The sequence below is a fragment of the Oryctolagus cuniculus genome, chromosome 4 (genome assembly GCF_051225735.1).
Source record: "Oryctolagus cuniculus isolate XC-2025 breed Fujian yellow rabbit chromosome 4, ASM5122573v1, whole genome shotgun sequence".
NCBI lineage: Eukaryota > Metazoa > Chordata > Mammalia > Lagomorpha > Leporidae > Oryctolagus > Oryctolagus cuniculus.
In genome coordinates this window covers 16,784,328-16,805,917 of record NC_142870.1, presented here as the reverse complement: position 1 = coordinate 16,805,917, position 21,590 = coordinate 16,784,328, and the positions used below count along the sequence as shown (strand labels likewise).

Sequence of the window (21,590 nt, the reverse complement as noted above, 5' to 3'; positions counted from 1 at the left end):
AAATAAAAACATAAATTTCATATAACGTGGAGTGAAAAAGAAATTTGGGGGACAGTGTTGAGGCACAGTGGGATAAGCCATCATTTGTAAGGCTGGTGTCCCATATCTGAGTGCTGGTTTGTGCCCTGGCTGCTCTGCTTCTGATCCTGCTCCCTGCTACCTAGCCTGGAAAGGCAGCAGATGGCCCAAATTCTTGGGCCTTGCTACCCAAATGGGATAGCTAGATGGCATTCCAGGATCCTGGCTTCAGCTTGGACCAGTCATGACTATTCAAGAAGTGAACCAGCAGATGAAAGACCCTTCTTTCTGTCTCTCCCTTCTTCTCTGTCAGTGTCAAATAAGGAATCTCTAAAAACAAACAGGGGCAGTTGTGGGTCAAGCTGCCACCTGCAACACCAGCATCCTATATGGGTGCCAGTTGCCAACTGCTCCACTTCTGATCCAGCTCCCTGCCAATGTGTCTGGGAAAGCAGCAGAAGATGGCCTAAATAACTGAGCTCCTGCACTCACTTGGGAGCCCAGATGGAGTTCCCAGGTCCTGGCTTCGGCTTATGCTAGCCCCAGGTTGTGCTGGCCATTTGGGGAGTGAACCAGCAAATAGAAAAATCAATCTCTTTCTCTAACTCCTTTTCAAGTAAATAAATAATTCTTTAAAAAAACAAAGAAACAAAAGCTTTACCAGGGAAAGAAATTTGACAAATAATACGCCCAACCTATTACCAGTTAAATTTTAAGACACATAAACTAAATGCTATTTATGAACATATAATATAAAAGCACAAAAACATGGGTTAGGTGGTTATACACTAAGTCCATGAGAAAAGTTATCCTGGAGTGAAGGTTGTAAGATGAAACTAAGAGTGAGTACAGAAAGAACATCTACCTTGTTTGTAATATTTTGGTTCCTGAATTTTAAAAATATTTTAAGGAAACAGAAAATATTAATTGTTAATTTCTAGGTGGTAGGTATTCAGGGTTTTTAAAAAGGTAACAGAAGTACTTTTCTGTATTTTTATTCAATTTTTAATAAACAATTTATAAAAATTTTTTGGAAGTATGTCTCAGAGATTAACTCAGAAGAAAATACACATACCATGCTCTCTAATAACCAATAGAAGATGCCCAAAATGTCAGCGATCCAGCCACTAGACAAGGCACCAAGCCAGCCAGTTTTATGGGTGAATTCTACCAAATGTTTCAGAATCGTTCAGTCTGTGAGGATAGCATAAACCTGATATAAAACAGAGTAAGATTATTAGCATTCCAAACGCAGCAGCGGATTACAAGAAAGCTGCACCTTGCTCAAGTAGGTTTATAAACGTGCACTCGAGATTCAGCAACGGGAAGGCAAAAAAAAAGCAACTAAGAAAAATCTTAAGCTCAAAGCTTAACGTTCAGCGTTTAGTTTAGGAAAAAAAAAACCTTAAAATTGGAAATTATGTATTTTTTTCAAATCCTTGCAAACCAGGAATAGTAGAAAATTTCCAAATGTAGAAACATTCACTTCAGCAAAAACAAACAGGATGCCCACTAACAAGTGCTAGCCCACAAAATGGACAAAAAGCGGTGGCAAATATTAATAACTGCCCGCTACATAACTGTTTACTTATAAATTTTAAGAGCTTAGCTAAGCAACCAAAATCACCAAGGCCCAAAGAATCGCTCCGCCCCCAGGGCCCCTAGCGGCCCGGCCGCCCTCTCCGGGCCGCTCCCGAGCGCGTGCGCATGCGTGTTCGCGGCGCATGCGCCTGGAGCGGAGAGGAGGAAGATGGCGGCGGCAAGCTTCCCCACCCCGCTGTATGGCCACGTGGGTCACGGGGCCTTTAGCGACGTGTACGAGCCCGCGGAGGACACATTCCTGCTGCTGGATGCGCTCGAGGCGGCTGCAGCCGAGCTGGCGCGGTGCGAGAAGGGCTCGGGCCCCGGCGGGAGCGGGCTTGGATGTCCTGGGGCGCTGGCGGCAGACGGCCAGAGAGAGGACGCGGTGTCGATGCACCTGCCGTTGATTGACGGCAGAGGGCGGAAGTGAGAATTGTCCTAAGGAGACCGAGGTGCTGCTCTGGGCTTTTGAGCTCCCGGTGCCTTCTCCATGGCTTGCTGTCCTTTTACATTTGAGCTGTAGTCTGCAGAACACAGACCCTTGTGGGCGGTGATAGTATCATGCATTGAGAAGAACAAAAGTCCGAAACATCGCCGCTTAACAATTTTTTTTTTTACTTTTTTAAAATTTAAAAAAAAAAAAAACTTTTTAGTAGCTGTTAAAAGTGGCGTGGCATTGAGTTACTTAGCACATGAAGATCACCCTCTAGCAATGGAAGGGCACAAAAGTAAAGGAAGGTCTTGAGATACTGGAGTAGGAAGGCATTTTTAAATCCACTCTAGCTCTGTAGCTGAGCAGTTGCAATGCGGCTAAGGCAACTGAGGCCCTAAATTTTTCATTTAGTCAAAATTTAGTTACATGCAGCATCTTATGACCATTAAAACTGCTTTGTTGAAGTGAATGTCATAAAGTTTAAATTCATAACATTAAAAAATTACCTACATTATGATTTTTTAATTTAAGGAATTTGTGTTTTTAGATTTATTTAAAGATCAAAACTGGGTTTTCTCAGGGTGAAACGAACAGCTGTTAAGTTTCAGAGATTACATTGTATTTACTTGTCCCTCTTAAAATTGGTCATAATTTTCTATGTGTAAACCCAAACTCTTTTTAAACTAGCTTTTCATTGTAGACTTTGGAGGTTTGGGATTTACTGGACTGTAGAGTGGAGCATGCCATTTATACAAGTACAAATTGTGTTGCAAAATGTGCTGTGAAAAGAGCTGATTTTGTTATGTTACAGGTCTTGTATATTTCCAGTCTTGGAATTCTATTTAGGACACCATGGTAGTTGATTTTAAAAGAGAAACCACCTAGTAAGGGTCACAGAACTTATTATAGCACATTAAAGGCTTGTCAGATGTGTGGATAGGCTCCAAACTTAGAAAACTCTGCAGTTTTTTGTTGGGTAGTTTTCTGGAAAGTTAAGTGCTAGCAAATGCTGTGAAACTGATCCTCATAGCGAGATAATTGGTGCTTTTGGGCATGGATATGATTGTAGGCAAGGAAATTATTTTACTAAGGGTAAAATGTTAATAGAGTGAAGATTTTATATTTAACAACATTCTAAGATTATTATTCTAAGATTAGATACTCAGGTATTTTTATAGTTCTGCATATAAGCTGTACAAATATAGAATTTCTTTGCTGCTCTAGCTCTATTATCAGTAAAATGAGGGGCCTGTTTACCTTAGGATATGCTGCTGGGTTTATTAATGCTAGCTACTCAAAAATGATAGATACTTCTTTTGTTAGTAACCCTTTCAGAAGGTAGCTAAAACTAGGAGCTCCTTGTGGGAATGGATAATGTCTTTCGTATCATTTCCAACCCTAGATTAACATTATTCCATACTTTTTATGTGATGTTGAAATTACTATATGGGGCCTGCATTGTGGCATAGTGGGTAAAGCCGCCACCTGGGGTGCGGCACCAGTTCCAGTCCCACTGCTCTACTTCCAATCCAGCTATCTGCCATGGCCTGGGAAAGCAGTGGAGGATGGCCCAAGTCCTTAGGCCCCTGCACCCACGTGGGAGACCCAGAGGAAGCTCCTGGCTCCTGGCTTCAGATCAGCACAGCTCTGGCCATTGCAGCCAACTGGGGAGTGAACCAGCGGATAGAAGACCTCTCTCTGCCTCTCCTTCTCTCTCTCTGTAACTCTCTCAAGTATATAAATAAATCTTTTTTTTTTTTTTTAAAAAGGAAATTAGTATAAAGCCACTCATTATGATATAGAACTATTTTGATCCTGCTCCCTGCAAATGCACCTGGGAAAGCAGCAGAAGGTGGCCCAAGTGCTTGGGCCTCTGCCATCCATGTTACAGACTCAGATGGAGTTCCAGACTCCTGGCTTCCACCTGGCCCAGCCCCGGCCATTTGGGAAATGAACCAGTAGACGGTTCGATTGATCTCGATCTCTATCTCTATTTCTAACTCTACTGTTCAAGTAAATAAATCGTTTTTTAAAAGAATTAAGCAGGGGTTGGCACTTTGGGCAGTGGATGAGGCTGCCGCCTGTACTGCCAAGATCACATGTGGGCACTGGTTCCAGTCCTGGCTACTCCACTTCCAATCCAGCTCTCTGGTATGGCCTGGGAAAGCAGTAGAAGACAGCCCAAGTTGTTGGGCCCCTGCACCTGCGTGGGAGACCCAGCAGAAGCTCCTGGCTCCTGGCTTCGGATTGGCGCAGCTCTGGCCCTTGTGGCCAATTGGGGAGTGATGGAAAACCTCGCTGCCTATCTTTTTCTCTCTCTGCCTCTCCTTCTCTCTCTGTGTAACTCTGACTTTCAAATAAATAAATAAATCTTAAAAAGAAAAGAGAATTAAGTAGAACGGGCCATCAAAGAAGGAGGTACCTTTCTCTGAAGGGAGGAGAAAACTTCCACTCTGACTATGGCCTTGTCTAAATAAGATCAGAGTTGGTGAACTCAAGAGGCTTCCATAGTCTTGGCAGCTCATGGCAAGAGCCTAGGGTGATTACTGATGCCATAAACAAGAGTGTCAATTGTTAAATCAACAATGGGAGTCACTGTGCACATACTCCCCATGTAGGATCTCTGTCCTTAATGTGTTGTACTATGTGAATTAACTGCATAACTAGTACTCAAACAGTACTTTATACTTTGTGTTTCTGTGTGGTTCCAGTCTGTTGAAAACTTTACTTAGTATATACTAAATTGATCTTCTGCATAAAAAGACAATTGAAAATGAATCTTGATGAATGGGATGGGAGAGGGAGTGGGAAATGGGATGGGTGTGGGCAGGAGGGGGGCTATGGGAGGAAAAAGCTGCTATAACCCAAAAGTTGTACTTTCAAAATTTATATTTATTAAATAAAAGTTTAAAAAAAAAGAATTAAGCAATGTTAAGCACAAAATGGTTGTCATAAATTTTTGCATAATATTTGCAGAGGAGTGGTGTTACTGGAGAAATATACACTATAACTAACAGAATAATTTTCTGTGGCTTGTGTTTTAATACCAATGTACTAATATTTTATTGTGGTTTATTTTTAGTGTGGAAATATGCCTGGAAGTAGGGTCCGGGTCTGGTGTGGTGTCTGCATTCCTGGCCTCTCTGATAGGTCCTCAGGCTCTGTACATGTAAGTAAGTGTACCAGGGTCATCCAGATCTTCCACTTTGAGTATGACTGCTTACGTGAAATAATTTTTGTAAGCATGCAATAATAAGGACCCAAATTGCAAATTATGCTTCTCTAGAAATTATAACTTCATGTTCAAAACTGTTCCATCATACTACATAATTGTAGAAGTAGCATAATTTTAAGTCATCTTGAGGCTGGTGTTGTGGCGTAGCAGGTAAAGCTGCCGCCTGCAGTGCCTGCATCCCATATGGACACTGGTTGGAGTACCGGCTGCTCCACTTCTGATCCAGCTCCCTGCTGATGTGCCTGGGAAAAGACTGAAGGGTGGTCCAAGTGCTTGGCCCCCTGCACCCATGTGGGAGACCCAGAGGAAGCTCCTGGATCCTGGATTTGGCCTGGCCAGGCCCCAGCCATTGAGGCCTTTTGGGGAGTGAACCAGCAAATGGAAGATCTTTTTCTCTCTGTCTCTCTTCCTCTCTCTGTAATTCTGCCTTTCAGATAAACTAAAAAATAAATAAATATTAACAAAAGAATTCATTTTGAATTTTAATTTGGTGGCTTCATAGTACTCCTTCATTGAACATATCATGATTTTAGAAATCCTTTCAGATATGGGTGTGCATGTATATATTCTCTCACACATAAATTATATTAGTATAACAGTCTTTTTTTAAGATTTATTTATTTTATTTGGAAGGCAGAGTTGGAGAGAGAGAGGGAGAGACATAGAGAGAGAGAATCTTCCATCCACTGGTTCACTCCCCAAATGGCAAGAAAGGCCAGAACTGGGCCCATCTGAAGCCAGGAGCCAGGAGCTTCTTTCAGGTCTCCCATGTGGGTACAGGGGCCCAAGTGCTTTGTCCATCTTCTGCTGCTTTCCTAGGCACATTAGCAGGAAGCTGGATCAGAATTGGAGCAGCCAGAACTCAAACTGGTGACCATATCGGAGGCTGGCATTGCAGCACCTGCTATCCCACAGCTGTTTCCATCAGTAATAAATCAGTTCTCTTTTTCTTTGCCACTGTTAAAGCATTCTGACTTTTCCCCCAGATCTGTTCTGTTTGGAATTAATAGAATGCTCTTTGAGTTAGTTAACAGCTTAATTTTCTTCCTTTTCTACAGGTGCACTGACATCAACCCTGAGGCAGCAGCTTGTACACTGGAGACAGCACGTTGTAACCAAGTTCATATTCAACCAGTAATTACAGATTTGGTGAGCTACTAATTTTTGTCCAATAATAATCAATTTATCCCTCAGATAAGTTAAGGCGAAGAGATTTTAGGTCAAAGAAACTTTAGTAATGATTTAATTAGCTCCTGACCCATTAAACAGGATATTATTTACAAAGTAAATTCTTGATTAATATAATCTTTCCACAGTTTAGAGGGAATATGTATGGACTCATGTAAATCAGACATCTTTTAGTCAGAATTGATAGTTAATTGATTCGAATTGTCTTAAATTTTAAAAATGGATGGTTTTAGACACAGCTGGCTCCAGGAACACAAATGATATTACAGATATCTTTCTCTTGGCTCTGAGCCTCTCTCTGGTGTTTCATTCACATCATCATAGCATGTTTGCATGTCTGTATCCTATTTTGCAGCAACTCCTCAAGCAAATAAACCTTTTCTATTCTGTTATTCTAGCAAAAGACCCAGGATGAGTATTTTGGATCAAATTGATTCATAGGCCAATCTCAGTCTCTTGCCAAGGAGGATTAGAGTATGGAGATCATTGACTTTTACCTGAGTCATAGTTCTACCTCAGAAGCTTGGTCAGAATAGACCATATCTAAACCAATTGTGTGAAAAATAACTCATAGAGGGCTGGTGCTGTGGCACAGTGGATTAATCCTCCACCTGTGGTGCCGGCATCCCATATGGGCGCTGGTTCTAGTCCCGGCTGCTCCACTTCCAATCCAGCTATCTGCTATGGCCTGGGAAAGCAGTGGAGGATGGCCCAGGTGTTTGGGCCCCTGCACCCAAGTGGGAGACCTGGAGGAAGCTCCTGGTTCTGGCTTTGGATCAGCTCAGCTGTGGCTGTAGCAGCTGATTGGGAGTGAACCGGTGAATGGAAGATATATCTCTTTGCCTCTCCCTCTCAGTGTCTGTAACTCTTCCTCTCAAATAAATAAATGAAATATTTTTTAAAAAAAGAATAACTCTTGAGGGGTAGGCATCATGGTGCAGCAGATAAGGCTCCACTTGGGATTCCTGCGTTCCATATTGGAGGATGATTCAAGTCCCAGCTACTCTGCTGCTGATCCAGCTTTCTACGGATGTATCTGGGAAGGGAGTGGATGATGGCCCAGGTACTTGGGTTCATGCAAACCATGTGGGAGACCAGGATGGAGTTACTGGCTGCTGGCTTCAGGCTGGCCCAGCTGTATCTCTTGTGGGCATTTGGGGAGTGAACTAGTGAATGGAAGATCATTCTCTTTCTGTGTCTCTTCCTCTCTCTGTCACTCTGCCTTTCAAATAAATAAATAAGTCTTTAAATAAATAGATTAAAGAATGGCAGGTGATAGAGCTTCCCCAACAAAAGTCTAGGAGACTGAATCAGAAGAAAGGGAGAAAAGTGCCAAATGACAACTACAGAACACTGTTGCATTTTAAGACGTTAGCATCATACATTTTAAGAAGTTAACGTCATGTTTTCTTGCTAAAATATTTTAAGATTAAATTAGTGAGGACTTGAATATTTTAAATTTATGAGTGTTCTTTTTTAGTAATAAATTTGAAATGCATTTTTCTAAGTAAAAATTGTAGTAGCACACATCAGCTAGACATAAGAAATACAAACTGCTTTCTGTCCCTCTTGACTTGCATTATTCTTTCTCTACTGAGGGTAAGTGGCTTTCCTGCTTTTTAAAACTTAGAAATGAGGCTGGGCATTATGGTGCAGTGGGTTAAGCTGCTACTTGGGATACCTGCATCCTATATCAGAGTGCCTGTTCCAGTCCCAGCTGTGCCACTTCCAATCCAGCTTCCTGCTAATGCATCCTGGGAAGCATTGGATTATGATTCAAGTGCTCAGGTCCCTGCCACCCAAATGGGAGCCCCAGGTAGAGTTCCTGGCTCTTGGCTCAGCCCTAGCTGTTGCAGGCATTTGGGGAGTGAACCAGTGGATTATTATCACTCTCCCACCTCATCTCTTTCTCTCACTCTTTCTCGCCTTTCAAGTAGATGAAAATATTTTTTTTCAAAGATTTATTTATTTTATTCAAAAGTCAGAGTTACACAGAGAGTGAAAGAGAAGCAGAGAGAGAGAGAGAGAGAGAGGTCTTTCCATCTGCTGGTTCACCCCCCAGGTGGCCGCAAGGGCCAGAGCTGTGCCAATCTGAAGCCAGGAGCCAGGAGCTTCCTCTGGAGGTGGCGGCCCCGATGAAAAATATTAAAAATATATATATATAGTGGCCAGTGCTGTGGTGTAGTAGGTAAAGCTGCCACCTGCAGTGTTGGCATCCCATGTGGGCGCCGGTTCGAGTCCCAGCTGTTCCACTTCTGATCCAGCTCTCTGCTATGGTCTGGGAAAGCATTAGAAGATGGCCCAGATCCTTGGGCCCCTGCACCTGTGTGGAAAGACCCAGAGGAAGCTCCTGGCTCCTGGGTTTGGATCTGCTCAGCTCGGGCCATTGCAGCCAACTGGGGAGTGAACCAACAAATGGAAGACCTTTCTCTCTGCCTCTCCTTCTCTCTCTGTGTAACTCTTTCAAATAAATAAATAAATCTTTAAAAAAAATAGAATAAAATTCACAAATGATTTTGTAGCTTAAAAGTAATTAAGGAGATAAATTATTTTACTAAGAGTTTTTATTACTCATAAAAAACTTGAGTATCAAAAAAGGAACTCAAATGATTTACATGTGACCAGTTTGGTGATTTGAAAAAATTGTTCACTTTAATATGTTTATACTTAGTATTATTGAAGTATAACTTTACAGATACAAGAAATTTAGGATATCTTTTTTACAGGTGTGAAAACTGAAGATGGCTTTTTGAAAGTTACATAGTTGATAAAATGTTAAATCCAGGGTTTAAGCCTGTATCTTCTGATTCCAAAGCTAGAAGTCCCACAGCTGTTCTAGGACATTCCAGAATCAGTCCTTCAGTACTTCAGTAGTTAAAGTTAACCATGACAGTGAACATTGACTTTTTTTTTTTTTTTTTTTTTTTTGACAGGCAGAGTGGATAGTGAGAGAGAGAGACAAGAGAGAAAGGTTCACCCTCCAATGGCCGCCGCGGCCGGCGTGCTGCGGCCGGCGCGCTGCAGCCGGCGCACCGCGCTGATCCGATGGCAGGAGCCAGGTACTTATCCTGGTCTCCCATGGGGTGCAGGGCCCAAGCACTTGGGCCATCCTCCACTGCACTCTCTGGCCACAGCTTTTGACAAAGAAATAAGCAGTAGATAGACATGAGCAAGGATATTATGGTCAGTTTACAAATTCGTTGCATCTGCCTTCATACAAAACACTGGCATCAGCTCCCACATTCATATAAAATATAATCTGTTTTGGATAGCTGACTTTACCTGTTTACAAAATAGCATTTGCGTTGCATTGCATTTCTAGCTTTAAATGTTTATGTATTTTAGAGTCAGAGAGCACCTCCATCTAATGATTTAATCCCAAAACGTCCACAATGGCCAGGGATGAGCCAGGCCAACGCTGAGAGCTGGGAGCTCAATCCAGGTATCTCAAATGGGTGTCAGTGATTCAACTACTGTAATCATCACCTGCTGCCTCCCAAGGTCTGAATTAGCAGGAAGCTGGAATCTGGAGTGGAGTTGGGACTCGAACGCTAGCAACTCCAATATGGGATGTGGGTCTGCCACTGTTCCCGTTGATAGAACTTCCTCTCCCCTTTTCCCATGTGCTTTGTGCCAGAAAATCAGATAGCCAATCAAGTTAGACTTCTGTGTAAACTAAGATATAAGGGGCTATGAATAAGTGCCTTCCATATGAATGAAGTCTGTGTGTTTTGCTGTATGGGTTTAAGACTGCTCATCAGAGGCCTCTTTTACTTACTGCTAGGTTCTTGGATATATTCCAGGACTGTAAGACCATCCAAACACTGAGTATGAATGTGAGGGATGCCTGTACCTAGACTTTATATCCAGCCTATAGTGACTTAACCCCAAGATTTTCTGTGTTTATAATATCAATTTTCTTATTTAAAATCTGGTACTGCAGTGATAATTAGTATATAGTACCTCAGAGACCATCATATAATTGCAAATCAACTTATTTTATAATTTCCTTATCATGTTTGGAAAATTAACATTTTAGGGTTTTTTATAGTTTGAAAAAGTTAATTGCTTTATGGAATCAAAAGAAAGCTTTTGGTTATTTCCAATGTATTTCCTCACTCCAGTGTTATTCCTGGGGAGGACAACAGATTAGTCATCTTTCAACTTGGAAACAAGGCAGCATCTGAATTACTGTTCCCAAAAATGGTGATCTTTTTTCTTTTTAAATAAGTGAAGAAAAGAAAGTTACTTTTATAAACATCTCTTCAAAAGTACTACTTATGTGTTCTCTTTAAACTACGTAATTACAACAGACTTATTTCGAAGATAAAAATGGATGGCTTGTAGAAACCCATGTATAAAATCAAAATCCAAAGACATCATTTCATAAAAATGTGTAAGTAACCCAGTGGTTTGACATAGTATGAATAGGTATCAGACAGCTTAGAGTCACATTCTGGTCACTAAGGAGAGGGTGTTGGCTAGGTGCTTTTAATATATTTTAATGCTTAAAATGACCTTTTCCAACTAGAGGATAGGCATAGGTTACTGATGCTGACAACAGTTAATATAGCAATGTTTTTTACTTGTGTATGTTTTTATTTTTGTTATTTGAAAGGCAGAGTAACAGAGAAAGAGAGATCACCCCTTTGTTGGTTTGTTCCCCAAATGGCCCAAATGTCCATAACAGCTGGGATGGATCAGGCTGAAGTCAGGAGCCAGGAACTCCATCCAGGTCTCTCATGTGGGTGGCAGGAGGTTGAGTACTTGGGCTATTGTCTCTGCTTCCCAGCCTGATTAACAGGGAGCTGGATCAGGAAAGTGGGGTAGCTGGGACTTGAACCCACACTCCCATTTGAGATGCTGGGCTACTGACCAACAGCTTAATTCTCTGTACCACAGCTCCCACCCCTGCACATATTCTTACAGCAATTTCTAGTTCTAGTAAGTAACACAGGCTGGGGATCTCTTCCCTGAAATGCGTAGGACCAGGAGTGTTTTATTTTGGAATATTTTCATGTACATAATGAGATACCTTGTGGATGAGACTCAAGTCTAAAGATTTACATTTCATGTACACCTTATGCACATAGCCTGAAGGCAATGCTATACAATACTTTTAATAATTTTGTGCATGAAACAAAGTTTCATGGTATGGAATTTTCTACTTGTGATGTCATATTGGTGTTCACAAGGTTATAAATTTCATATTTACAGATTAGCAATGTTCAACCTGTACTGATCTTCCATTTTCTGATAGTAAAACAGAGTTTCCTTTTCCAAAGTTTATTTAACAAAAAGAGGCTATTTAAAGAAAAATATCCAGCAAATAATTGTAGGTATTTGTGCAGATATGGGAAAAAATGTGAGAATGTTAATAAAATACAGTTTTGGAATTGCTTTGAGATACTTCAGTTATAAATACTTCATCTCAAGAAACAGGCTTAGAATTCTTGTCAGGACAAAGTGATAATTGAAGGAAATGGTTTGTGGATCAGGGAATAGGAGGTGTGAAAACTCATCCAGATACAGGGTTTTACTTGACCCTGCCTGTGAAGGCGTAAAATAATCCAATCAAGCAGTTTTTTCAGTCAGAGGAATTCTTTCAATGACCATTTGCCCTAACTGCTTTCTTCAAAAATATATTTTCTTCTTGTTTTATATAACATTGCACCCAGCATAAAGATTTTCAAAATACCAGTTGTTATTTTCAGTATCTTTTGCCACTGTTTTCAACTCTTTCTTTCAAATCTGATTCTTTCAGCCAATACATTAACAAGTAACTGAAGAAGTAGAAAGCAGAAAATTTCATCTTTTAATGTTTCTTTATGCAGATATGTCTTCTGCCATTTCATAAAACATTTCTTTTGGTTATAGAAAAGTAAATGTTTAAGTTAGCAGATGTAGCTGTAAAGTTGTGTTATATGTGTAACATACAAAACTGATTCTTGTTAAATACATTTAGGTCAAAGGCTTGCTACCAAGATTGAAGGGAAAAGTTGATCTCCTAGTATTTAATCCTCCCTATGTGGTGACTCCACCCGAAGAGGTAAGACTTACAACAGATTTAGTTAGCAAGAATTTTGGCTGTTTTGTTTCTCAAATCAAATGAACTTACCGTATGACATCAGTCAGCTACTGCTAACATAAGGTATCTGATTTTACTCCTAGTTATCCATAATGGGATACTATTGGTAGACAGGGAAACTGATGGAATTACAAATTTACATCTGTCCTAAAATCTCAATCCAAAGCAAACCATGGTGTTTAATTCATCTATTCATTGTGTGTGTGTGTGTGAATATATATGCTATGTATATGTTTTTTTTCTTTTTTTTAACTTTTATTTAGTAAATATAAATTTCTAAAGTACAGTTTATGGATTACAATGGCTCCCCCCCCATAACTTCCCTCCCACTCGCACCCCTCCCATCTCCCGCTCCCTCTCCCATTCCATTCATATCAAGATTCATTTTCAATTTTCTTTATATACAGAAGATCGATTCTGTATATATTAAGTAAAGATTTCATCAGTTTGCACCCACACAGAAACACAAAGTGTAAAATACTGTTTCAGTACTAGTTATAGCATTACTTCACATTGGACGACACATTAAGGACAGATCCCACATGAGGAGTAAGTACACAGTGACTCCTGTTGTTGACTTAACAATTTTTTTTTTTTTTTTTTTTTTTTTTTTTTTTTTTTGACAGGCAGAATGGACAGAGAGAGAGAGAGAGACAGAGAGAAAGGTCTTCCTTTGCCGTTGGTTCACCCTCCAATGGCCGCCGCGGCCAGCGCGATGCGGCCGGCGCACCACGCTGATCCGATGGCAGGAGCCAGGAGCCAGGTGCTTTTCCTGGTCTCCCATGGGGTGCAGGGCCCAAGCACCTGGGCCATCCTCCACTGCACTCCCTGGCCACAGCAGAGGGCTGGCCTGGAAGAGGGGCAACCGGGACAGAATCCGGCGCCCCGACCGGGACTAGAACCCGGTGTGCCGGCACCGCTAGGCGGAGGATTAGCCTAGTGAGCCGCGGCGCCGGCTGACTTAACAATTTGACACTCTTGTTTATGGTGTCAGTAATCTCCCTAGGCTCTAGTCATGAGTTGCCAAGGCTATGGAAGCCTTTTGAGTTTGCTATGTATATGTTATATAGTGTCTCTCTCTCTTTTTTTTTCCTTCAGTTTTTAGTTTCTGAGAGGCAGAGAAAGACTTTCCATCTACTGGTTCATTCCCTGAATGCCTGCTACTGTCAGGTCTGGACCAGGTGAAAGCCAGGAGCTAGGAACTCAGTCCAAGTCTCCCAGGTGGATGTCAGGGACCCAAGTACTTTATTCATCACCACTGCTTCCCGGGGTCTTCACTGGCACAAAGCTAGAATTAGGAACAGAGCTGGGACTTGTACCCAGGCACTTTGATATAGGATAACAACATCGTAATCCAAATACCCAACCCTGTTACATGTTCTTTTTTTTTTTTTTTAAGATTTATTTAATTATTTGAAAGGCAGAGTTATAAGGCCGGCGCTGTGGTGCTGTGGCTCACTAGGCTAATCCTCCGCCTTGCGGCGCCGGCACACCGGGTTCTAGTCCCGGTCGGGGCGCCGGATTCTGTCCCGGTTGCCCCTCTTCCAGGCCAGCTCTCTGCTGTGGCCAGGGAGTGCAATGGAGGATGGCCCAAGTGCTTGGGCCCTGCACCCCATGGGAGACCAGGAGAAGCACCTGACTCCTGCCTTTGGATCAGCGCAGTGCGCCGGCCACAGCACGCCGGCTGCGGCGGCCATTGGAGGGTGAACCAATGGCAAAAGGAAGACCTTTCTCTCTGCTTCTCTCTATCACTGTCCACTCTGCCTGTTAAAAAAAAAAAGAAAGAAAGAAAGAAAGGCAGAGTTATAGAGAGGCAGAGAAAGAGAAGTCTTCCATCCGTTGGTTCACTCCCCAAATGGCAGCAACAGCCAGAGGTAGGCCAGAGCTGAGCCAGGAGCTTCTTCTGAGTCTCCCACGTGAGTGCAGGGGTCCAAGGACTTGGGTCATCTTCTACTGCTTTCCCAGGCCACAGCAGAGAGCTGGATCAGAAGTGGAGCACCAGGAATCGAATCGGCATTTGGGATGCCGGCACTGCAGGCGGCAGATTTATCCACTACGCTACAGCGCCAGGCCCTATATATTCTTTATGGTGAATAACAAATTTGTGAAACAGAATTTCTTAGCCTTAAATTCACACAGGAAATCCTTCTGAAAGTCTCATATTTCCTCCTTTCACAAATATTACCAGAAAGGAAAACTTACCTCAGGCTCAAGAAAGATAAATAATCTTTTTTTTAATATTTATTTTTTTGACAGGGAGAGTCAGAGAAAGAGAGAAAGAGAGATAGACGTTTCATCAGAGAGAGAGAGAGAGAGAGAGATCTTCCATCTTCTAGTTCACACCCCAAATGGCCACAATGGCTGGAACTAAGTCGCTAGGCCAGACTGAAGCCGGGTGCTGGAATTCCGTTTGGGTCTTACATGCATGGCAGGGACCCGAGCACTGGGCCATCTGCTGCTGCCTTCCCAGGTGCATTAGAAGGCAGGTGGATCAGAAGCAGAGCAGCTGGGACCCAAACTGGCACTGTGATACTGGATGCCAACATAAAATTGGCAGCTTAGCCTGCTGTACCATAACGTGAGCTCCCTAAAATAAATAATCTTGAAATGCATGATTTTTTATAATTTTAGTAATTAAGAATCAAACCAAATTAATTTTTTCCCAGGAAAATGGTTAAGGCAGACAAATTTTAATAATGGACTAGGACTGGCTTTCCTTTAATTATTGTACCTGTTTTATTCTTTCATGATTATTCTCTGCCAAGGCTAACAAATGGTACATTCACCTCTAATCCAAGATGGGGAAGGTCCATTTGGCTGCTATTACTGCTGAGGACGGGTAAGCAACCAGAAAGTTGTTGCTATTCTGACACCTGAACTCAGGTGAGAAGTATCACAAGGTAAGAGAGGAGGAGGGAATTGAAACTTTCTTTTTTAAAGAATTATTTTAGGGGGATGGCGCTGTGGCGCAGTGGGTTAACGTCCTGGCCTGAAACACCAGCATCCCATATGGGCACTGGTTCAAGACCCGGCTGCTCCACTTCCGATCCAGCTCTCTGCTATGGCCTGGGAAAAGCAGCAGAGGGTGGGCCAAGTCCTTTGGCCCCTGCACCCACATGGGAGACCCAGAAGAAGCTCTTGGCTCCTGGCTTTGGATCGGCATAGGAGAGGAGCAGCCGGGACTCAAATTGGTGCACATATGGGATGCCGGCACTGCAGGCTGGGACTTTAACCCACTGCGCCACAGCGCTGGCCCCAGGGAATTGAAGCATAAAACTCTTTAGACAAGCACTGTTGGAGTAAATCTCAAGAGTGACAAAAGTGACCAGTATTGCGGTATTGTGGGTTAAGCCACTGCCTGCAGTGCCAGAGTTGCCTGTTGCCAGCTGCTTCACTTCTTTTCCAGCTCCCTATTAATGAGCAGTGTAAGATGGCCCAAGTGCTTAGGTCCTTGTCACCCATGTGAGAGACCCGGATGAAGCTCCTGGTTCCTTGCTTGAGCCTGGCACAGCCCTGGTCATTGCAGCCATATGGAGTCAATGAGCAGATGGAAGATCTCTGTCTCCTTCTCTCTTTCTATAACTCTGCCTTTCAAATGAATGTATCCTAAAAAAGAAAAAGTGACAAAAATATTTCATTCTAATAATCTCAGTCATTGAGAGCTAATTTAAGAAAGCCATTCAATAATAGCATAAAAATTGGAACTCACAAAATTTATTTATTTGCATATTCATTTGTGACAGCAAATAATTTGAGCCTAGTTATATAACAGGAAAGAAAACAATAAATAATGGTCTATTATTTCTACAAACTACTGGGAAGACTTATGGATGAAGAAGAGACTCTGGGAACATGGTGACTCCACTGGCCTTCCCTTCTCTACCCCCTCTCCTGGTGCTAAGCTGTGTGCTTCTTCTGATCTTTCCAGCTGCTGAGACATACAGATGTTTTGAGTGTAGGCCATGCCTTGAGCTCTTTTGTAGTCCCAGCAAACAAAACTAGTGTCGCAATCCCCATGAGCTGAGCAATTAGTTAAAAGAGTAGGATCAAAATATAGCACAACATAGCTATCCTGGAGCTTAAAAACATGTTTTATACAGTAAAACAATAGGAAGTAAATTAAAACAGGATATGGTCACTGTCAAGACCTAAATCATTGGTCTGGAAACCAAATGGAAATATGAGGGTATTTCAAAAAGTTCATGGATAAACAGAATTGAAAGGTAAGTTTAGGTATAGACATTTGGCCTAACAGTTAAGATGTCTGTGTCCCATAGAGGGGCTCCTGGGTTTGCTACTCACCTCTGGCACCTGACTCCAGTTTCCTGCAAATGGAACCCTGGAAGGCAGTGGTGATGGATCAAGTAATTCTATTCTTGCCACTGACCTGGAGGACTTGGATTGAGTTCCTAGCTCCTAGACTGGGCCCTAGACCAGCCCCAGCCTTCCTGGGGCACTTGGGGAGTGAAGCACCAGATCAAAGATTTCTCCATCTTTCTCTTTCTCTTTCTGCCAAAGTTTATTTACATGAAAGATATTTTTGACATCATGTATAATTTTTTCATAATACACATTTTCCATGTACTTTTTGAAGATGTCTTACAGAGAACAAAGGTAAAAGCTAACAGACTTAGTGATTAGAACCAGAGACATCATATACAAATAATTGAAATTAGTGTTTATAAAAAATGGTAGTTGCACTTACTAGTGTATCCAGAAACACGAAGTAAGGTGCTGTGGCTTGCACCTTTGGTCTCTGAGAATCAGGAGAGGACACAGCAGTTGGCTCAGGCAGCAGACAAGCAGAAGGCCAACAGACATGACTGCTCCCTCGTGAGGATCGAAACCTCCCTTCCGTGGCCTAGAGGAATGTGCTTGGTGCCACAGTGATCTCATTGTAGGGTCACCTCCAGTGCAAGCAGATAGAATGCCTGAGCGTCCTAGGGTGGTCATACCACAGAGGGATCCCACTTCATGTTGCTGCAGTGACAAGAGGCAGGCTTGACAGAGGATGTCAGCTCTGTGCACGCTGCCCAAAGATCATCTTACCTGACAAAATATCCAGAGTGGGTACCACCAAAACAAGGGAAAAGGAAAATAGCAGTCTCAGAAAAAGAGGGGGCTGAACCCCTGAGAAAAGCAAAAGGAATGGCAGGAAAAGGAAACCCTGATGAAAACCAGAGAAACTGACACATTTCCTAATATGATTTACTTTTTGGAAATTTATATTGAGAAGTTTATGATGGGTGTGGGAATAACATAAATTAGATTCCAAGAAAATTGGGCAAATAGTGTCCATCAATAACTATGTTGGATATACAAAATACAGGGTATAGCATAAAATGTTACACAGCTATTAAAATAATGAATTGAAACTATACTAGATGACATGAAGAGATTTCTGGAAGGTATTGTTGAATGAGAAAATTAAGATGAGGTAAAGGGGCCGGCACTGTGGCTTACTTGGTTAAACTTCCGCCTACGGTGCCGGCATCCCATATGGGCTCCGGGTTTTAGTCCTGGTTGCTCCTCTTCCAGTCCAGCTCTCTGCTGTGGCCCAGGAGGGCAGTGGAGGATGGCCCAAGTGCTTGGGCCCCTGTACCCGCATGGGAGACCAGGAAGAAGCACCTGGCTCCTGGCTTCAGATCGGCGCAGCGCCGGCCTTAGTGGCCATTTGGGGGATGAACCAACAGAAGGAAGACCTTTCTCTCTGTCTCTCTCTCTCCCTGTCTATAATTCTACCTGTCAAATAAAAAAAAAAAGATGAGGTAAAAATATAGAATATAATAATTTCTTTGTAAAACAGGGACAAAAGGAAAAATCCCTATTTGTAGAAGATGGGAAAGGGGCAGGGAAGCAAAACAGGAAAAGGAAAAAGTGCACCTTTTTTAAAGGAGGTGTATAACTTCTCCTCTTTGTAAAATTATATATGTATGGTTATGGATAAAAGAATTTTTAATGAGGAAATATGTCATATTACATGAATAATATCAGAAGGCATATGATTACATATAAAGTAGGGACAAGTACAGGGCTGGCATCTCATGTGGGTGTTTGTTCCTGTCATGGTTGTGCCACTTCCTATCTAGCTCCCTGCTGGTGGCCTGGGAAAAGCAGTGGAAGATGACCCGAGTTCTTAGGCCCCTGCACTATATAGGAGAACCGGAAGAAGCTCCTGGCTCCAGGCTTCAGATTGGCCATTGCAGCCATGTGGAGAGTGAACCAGTTAATGGAAGACCTTTATCTCTGTCTCTCCCTCTCTATCTGTACCTCTACCTCTCAAATAAATAAATAAAATCTTAAAAAAAAAAAAAAAGAGAGAGAATTTCCCATCCTCTGGTTCACGCCCCAAATGGCCACAATGGCCAGGGTTGGGCCAAACCGAAACCAGCAGCCAGGAGCTTCTTCTGGATTCCCACATGGGTGTAGGGGCCCAAGCACTTGGACCATCTTCCACTGCTTTCTCAGGGAGCTGGATTGGAAGTGGAGCAGTCAGGACTCGAACTGCGCCCATATGAGATGCTGGCCCCACAGACAGTGGCTTAACACACTGTTCTACAGTGCCGGCCCTAGAACTATTATTTTCTAATTCACAAAGACTACTAACTTACTCACAGTCACATAAACTAGGAAATGGCAGAACTTAGATTCAAGTTTACTGCCTCTTTGTCAACACTACAAAATATATACTTGTTTGGTGATGTTACTTGTCAAAAAGATTCAGTTTGTGATCTAAACGGAACTTGACTAGATTCAAATAAAGCAGTCTTTCTAATTGGTCGCAGGTAGGAAGTCATGGAATACAGGCAGCATGGGCTGGTGGCAGAAATGGCCGAGAAGTCATGGACAGAGTTTTCCCCCTAGTTACAGAGCTGCTGTCCCCAAGAGGATTATTCTACTTGGTTACCATAAAAGAAAATAATCCAGGTAATACAAGATAGTTTATTGTTTAACTATTTGTGTGTGTGCCTTTTTTAAATTTTATTTAAGTTATACAAGTTTCATGTTATTGTTTATTTATTTTGCTAAAATCAGAGGGTAATAATATAGGCAACTATAATTTACAAAGTAACCTGGGATAGTAATATATTTAATCACTGACAACAGCTAATAGACATAAATCCATGTTAAAGGAGGAGTTTCTTTTTTTAAAAAAGATTTATTTCTTGGGGCCGGCGCTGTGGCACAAGCGGGTTAACGCCCTGGCCTGAAGCGCCGGTATCCCATATGGACGCCGGTTTGAGTCCCGGCTGCTCCACTTCTGATCCAGCTCTCTGCTATGGCCTGAGAAAGCAGTAGAAGATGGCCCAAGTGCTTGGGCCCCTGCCACTCGTGTGGGAGACCCGGAAGAAGCTCCTGGCTCCTGGCTTCGCATGGGCGGAGCTCCAGCTGTTGCAGCCATCTGGGGAGTGAACCAGCGGATGCAGGATCTCTCTCTCTCTCTCTCTCCGTCTGCCTCTGCTTCTCTCTCTGTGTAACTGTGACTTTCAAATAAATAAATCTTTAAAAAAAAAAAAAAGATTTATTTCTTTGAAAGGCAGGGTTACAGAGAGGTAGAAAGAGAGAGAGAGAGCGCTTCCTTGCACTGGTTCACTCTCCAGATGGCCACAGTGGCTGCAGCTGGGCCAAATTGAAAGCCAGGAGCCAGGAGCTTCTATCAGGTCTCCAGTGAGGGTGCCAGGGACCCAATCATTTGGACCATCTTCTGCTGCTTTCTCAGGCTGTAGCAGAGAGCTAGATTGGAAATGGAGCAGCCGGGACTCAAACCGGCGTCCATATGGGATGCTGGCACTGCAGGCGGAGGCTTTATCCCCTATACCACAGCGACAGCCATGAGAGAGATTTTTAAGAGGTAAATGTTTTTGGTTTAAAATAGTATTGTCTTCCCTTTTTGGTGGTTTTCATTCCCATTCATAAACAAATTCTGAAATACAAAATCTAATTATTTCTAACACCTGACGCATAATACTGTAACTGTTCTCTCCACATCCTAGTACTCTTTAATTCATCTTTAGTTCATAATCTGTCCTAGTGTTTGGATTTTTTATATCTTCATTTTCAGATTACTTGATAACTGAATTGACTATATCTTTTTTCTTTTTCCATATACCTCAAGTTTGATTTTCATCTCATACCTTATGTCTTCAGCCACTCAAGTCACATCATCGTTATTAGTTTTCTTTATTTTTTTGGTAACTGCATTTTCTTAGTTCAGTCTTTTCAGTTTTATTTATTTATAAAAAGAGGGTTTTACTTTTTTCAATATGCCTGAAAGAAATAAGGTACTTATTCTCACCTTATGATATCACTATTCAGCTTGTTTATTCCTTTGACATTTTTCATCCAAAATAAAGGACAAGGAACAGAAATTGTAGTCAAGAAACTGAAAAACTGATCACTTCCTGAACTAACAAGTGTAATTACTGTTTCTGTGGAGTCCAAAATGGGCTACCACTCAAGCGGACTATTCGTTTCTCAAAAGAATCCTGAGCAACACTTTGTTTCCTTTCTGAATTGCAGGTTCACTCTCATAACATTTATTTGATCCATGTTGTATACTTGTTATATGCTGTTTTGTCAGAGGAATATAATTTGTAAATAATCTGTGCTTATCATCTATTAAAATTTGTAGTAGTCATACACATCACCAAGTAGTTTGATTTTAACTTTTGTTTCAATCTTCATTTTAGAAGAAATTTTGGAAACTATGAGGATAAAAGGTCTGCATGGGACCACTGCACTCTCCAGGCAAGCAGGCCAAGAAATCCTTTCAGTGCTCAAGTTCACCAAGTCCTGATACACCTGTGTGATGAAAACTCCTGGAAGCTGAATGTGTTCTGTGTATTTTGAAACTGAAGCTATTCCTTGGTTAATAAGGAATTTTATCAGAAATTTGTCATGAATAAAAAGGTAGAAAGGTGGGGCATTCCTTTTGATCAGGGACTCAGGCCTGCAGAAATGTTTACACAGATGCAAGTGAGTATGTATATTATATTTATAATTTGTATCTTATATATAAAAGTTATTTTTATATGATACATGAAAGA

At 41.9% G+C, this 21,590-nt stretch overlaps 1 protein-coding gene across 5 annotated transcripts; it reads left to right on the top strand.

Annotated features, from left to right (window-relative positions):
* Window positions 1–1,702: 1,702 nt before the first annotated feature.
* On the top strand, window positions 1,703–21,588 carry HEMK2 (HemK methyltransferase 2, ETF1 glutamine and histone H4 lysine). 5 transcript variants are annotated; one of them, XR_011387750.2, is made up of 7 exons: window positions 1,703–1,902; window positions 5,115–5,201; window positions 6,326–6,416; window positions 12,421–12,504; window positions 15,309–15,382; window positions 19,329–19,470; window positions 21,234–21,588. XR_011387750.2 is itself a non-coding variant. In XM_002716777.6 (6 exons), exons 1-6 carry the CDS (start codon window positions 1,769–1,771, stop codon window positions 21,338–21,340), a joined length of 645 nt encoding a protein of 214 aa, XP_002716823.3. In that variant the 5' UTR covers window positions 1,703–1,768; the 3' UTR covers window positions 21,341–21,588. The 5 variants fall into 5 exon arrangements, 3 of the variants coding, with proteins under 3 accessions (XP_002716823.3, XP_089186738.1, XP_089186739.1); XR_016232293.1 differs by lacking the exon at window positions 1,703–1,902 and adding an exon at window positions 4,041–4,183; XM_002716777.6 differs by lacking the exon at window positions 15,309–15,382.
* Window positions 21,589–21,590: the final 2 nt, after the last annotated feature.

Coding starts and splice junctions, on each gene's coding strand:
- HEMK2 (XM_002716777.6), top strand. CDS start 1,769: ATGGCGGCGGCAAGCTTCCCCACCCCGCTGTATGGCCACGTGGGTCAC. Junction 1,903..5,114: donor GCTGCAGCCGAGCTGGCGCG/GTGCGAGAAGGG, acceptor GTTTATTTTTAG/TGTGGAAATATGCCTGGAAG. Junction 12,505..19,328: donor TGGTGACTCCACCCGAAGAG/GTAAGACTTACA, acceptor AATTGGTCGCAG/GTAGGAAGTCATGGAATACA.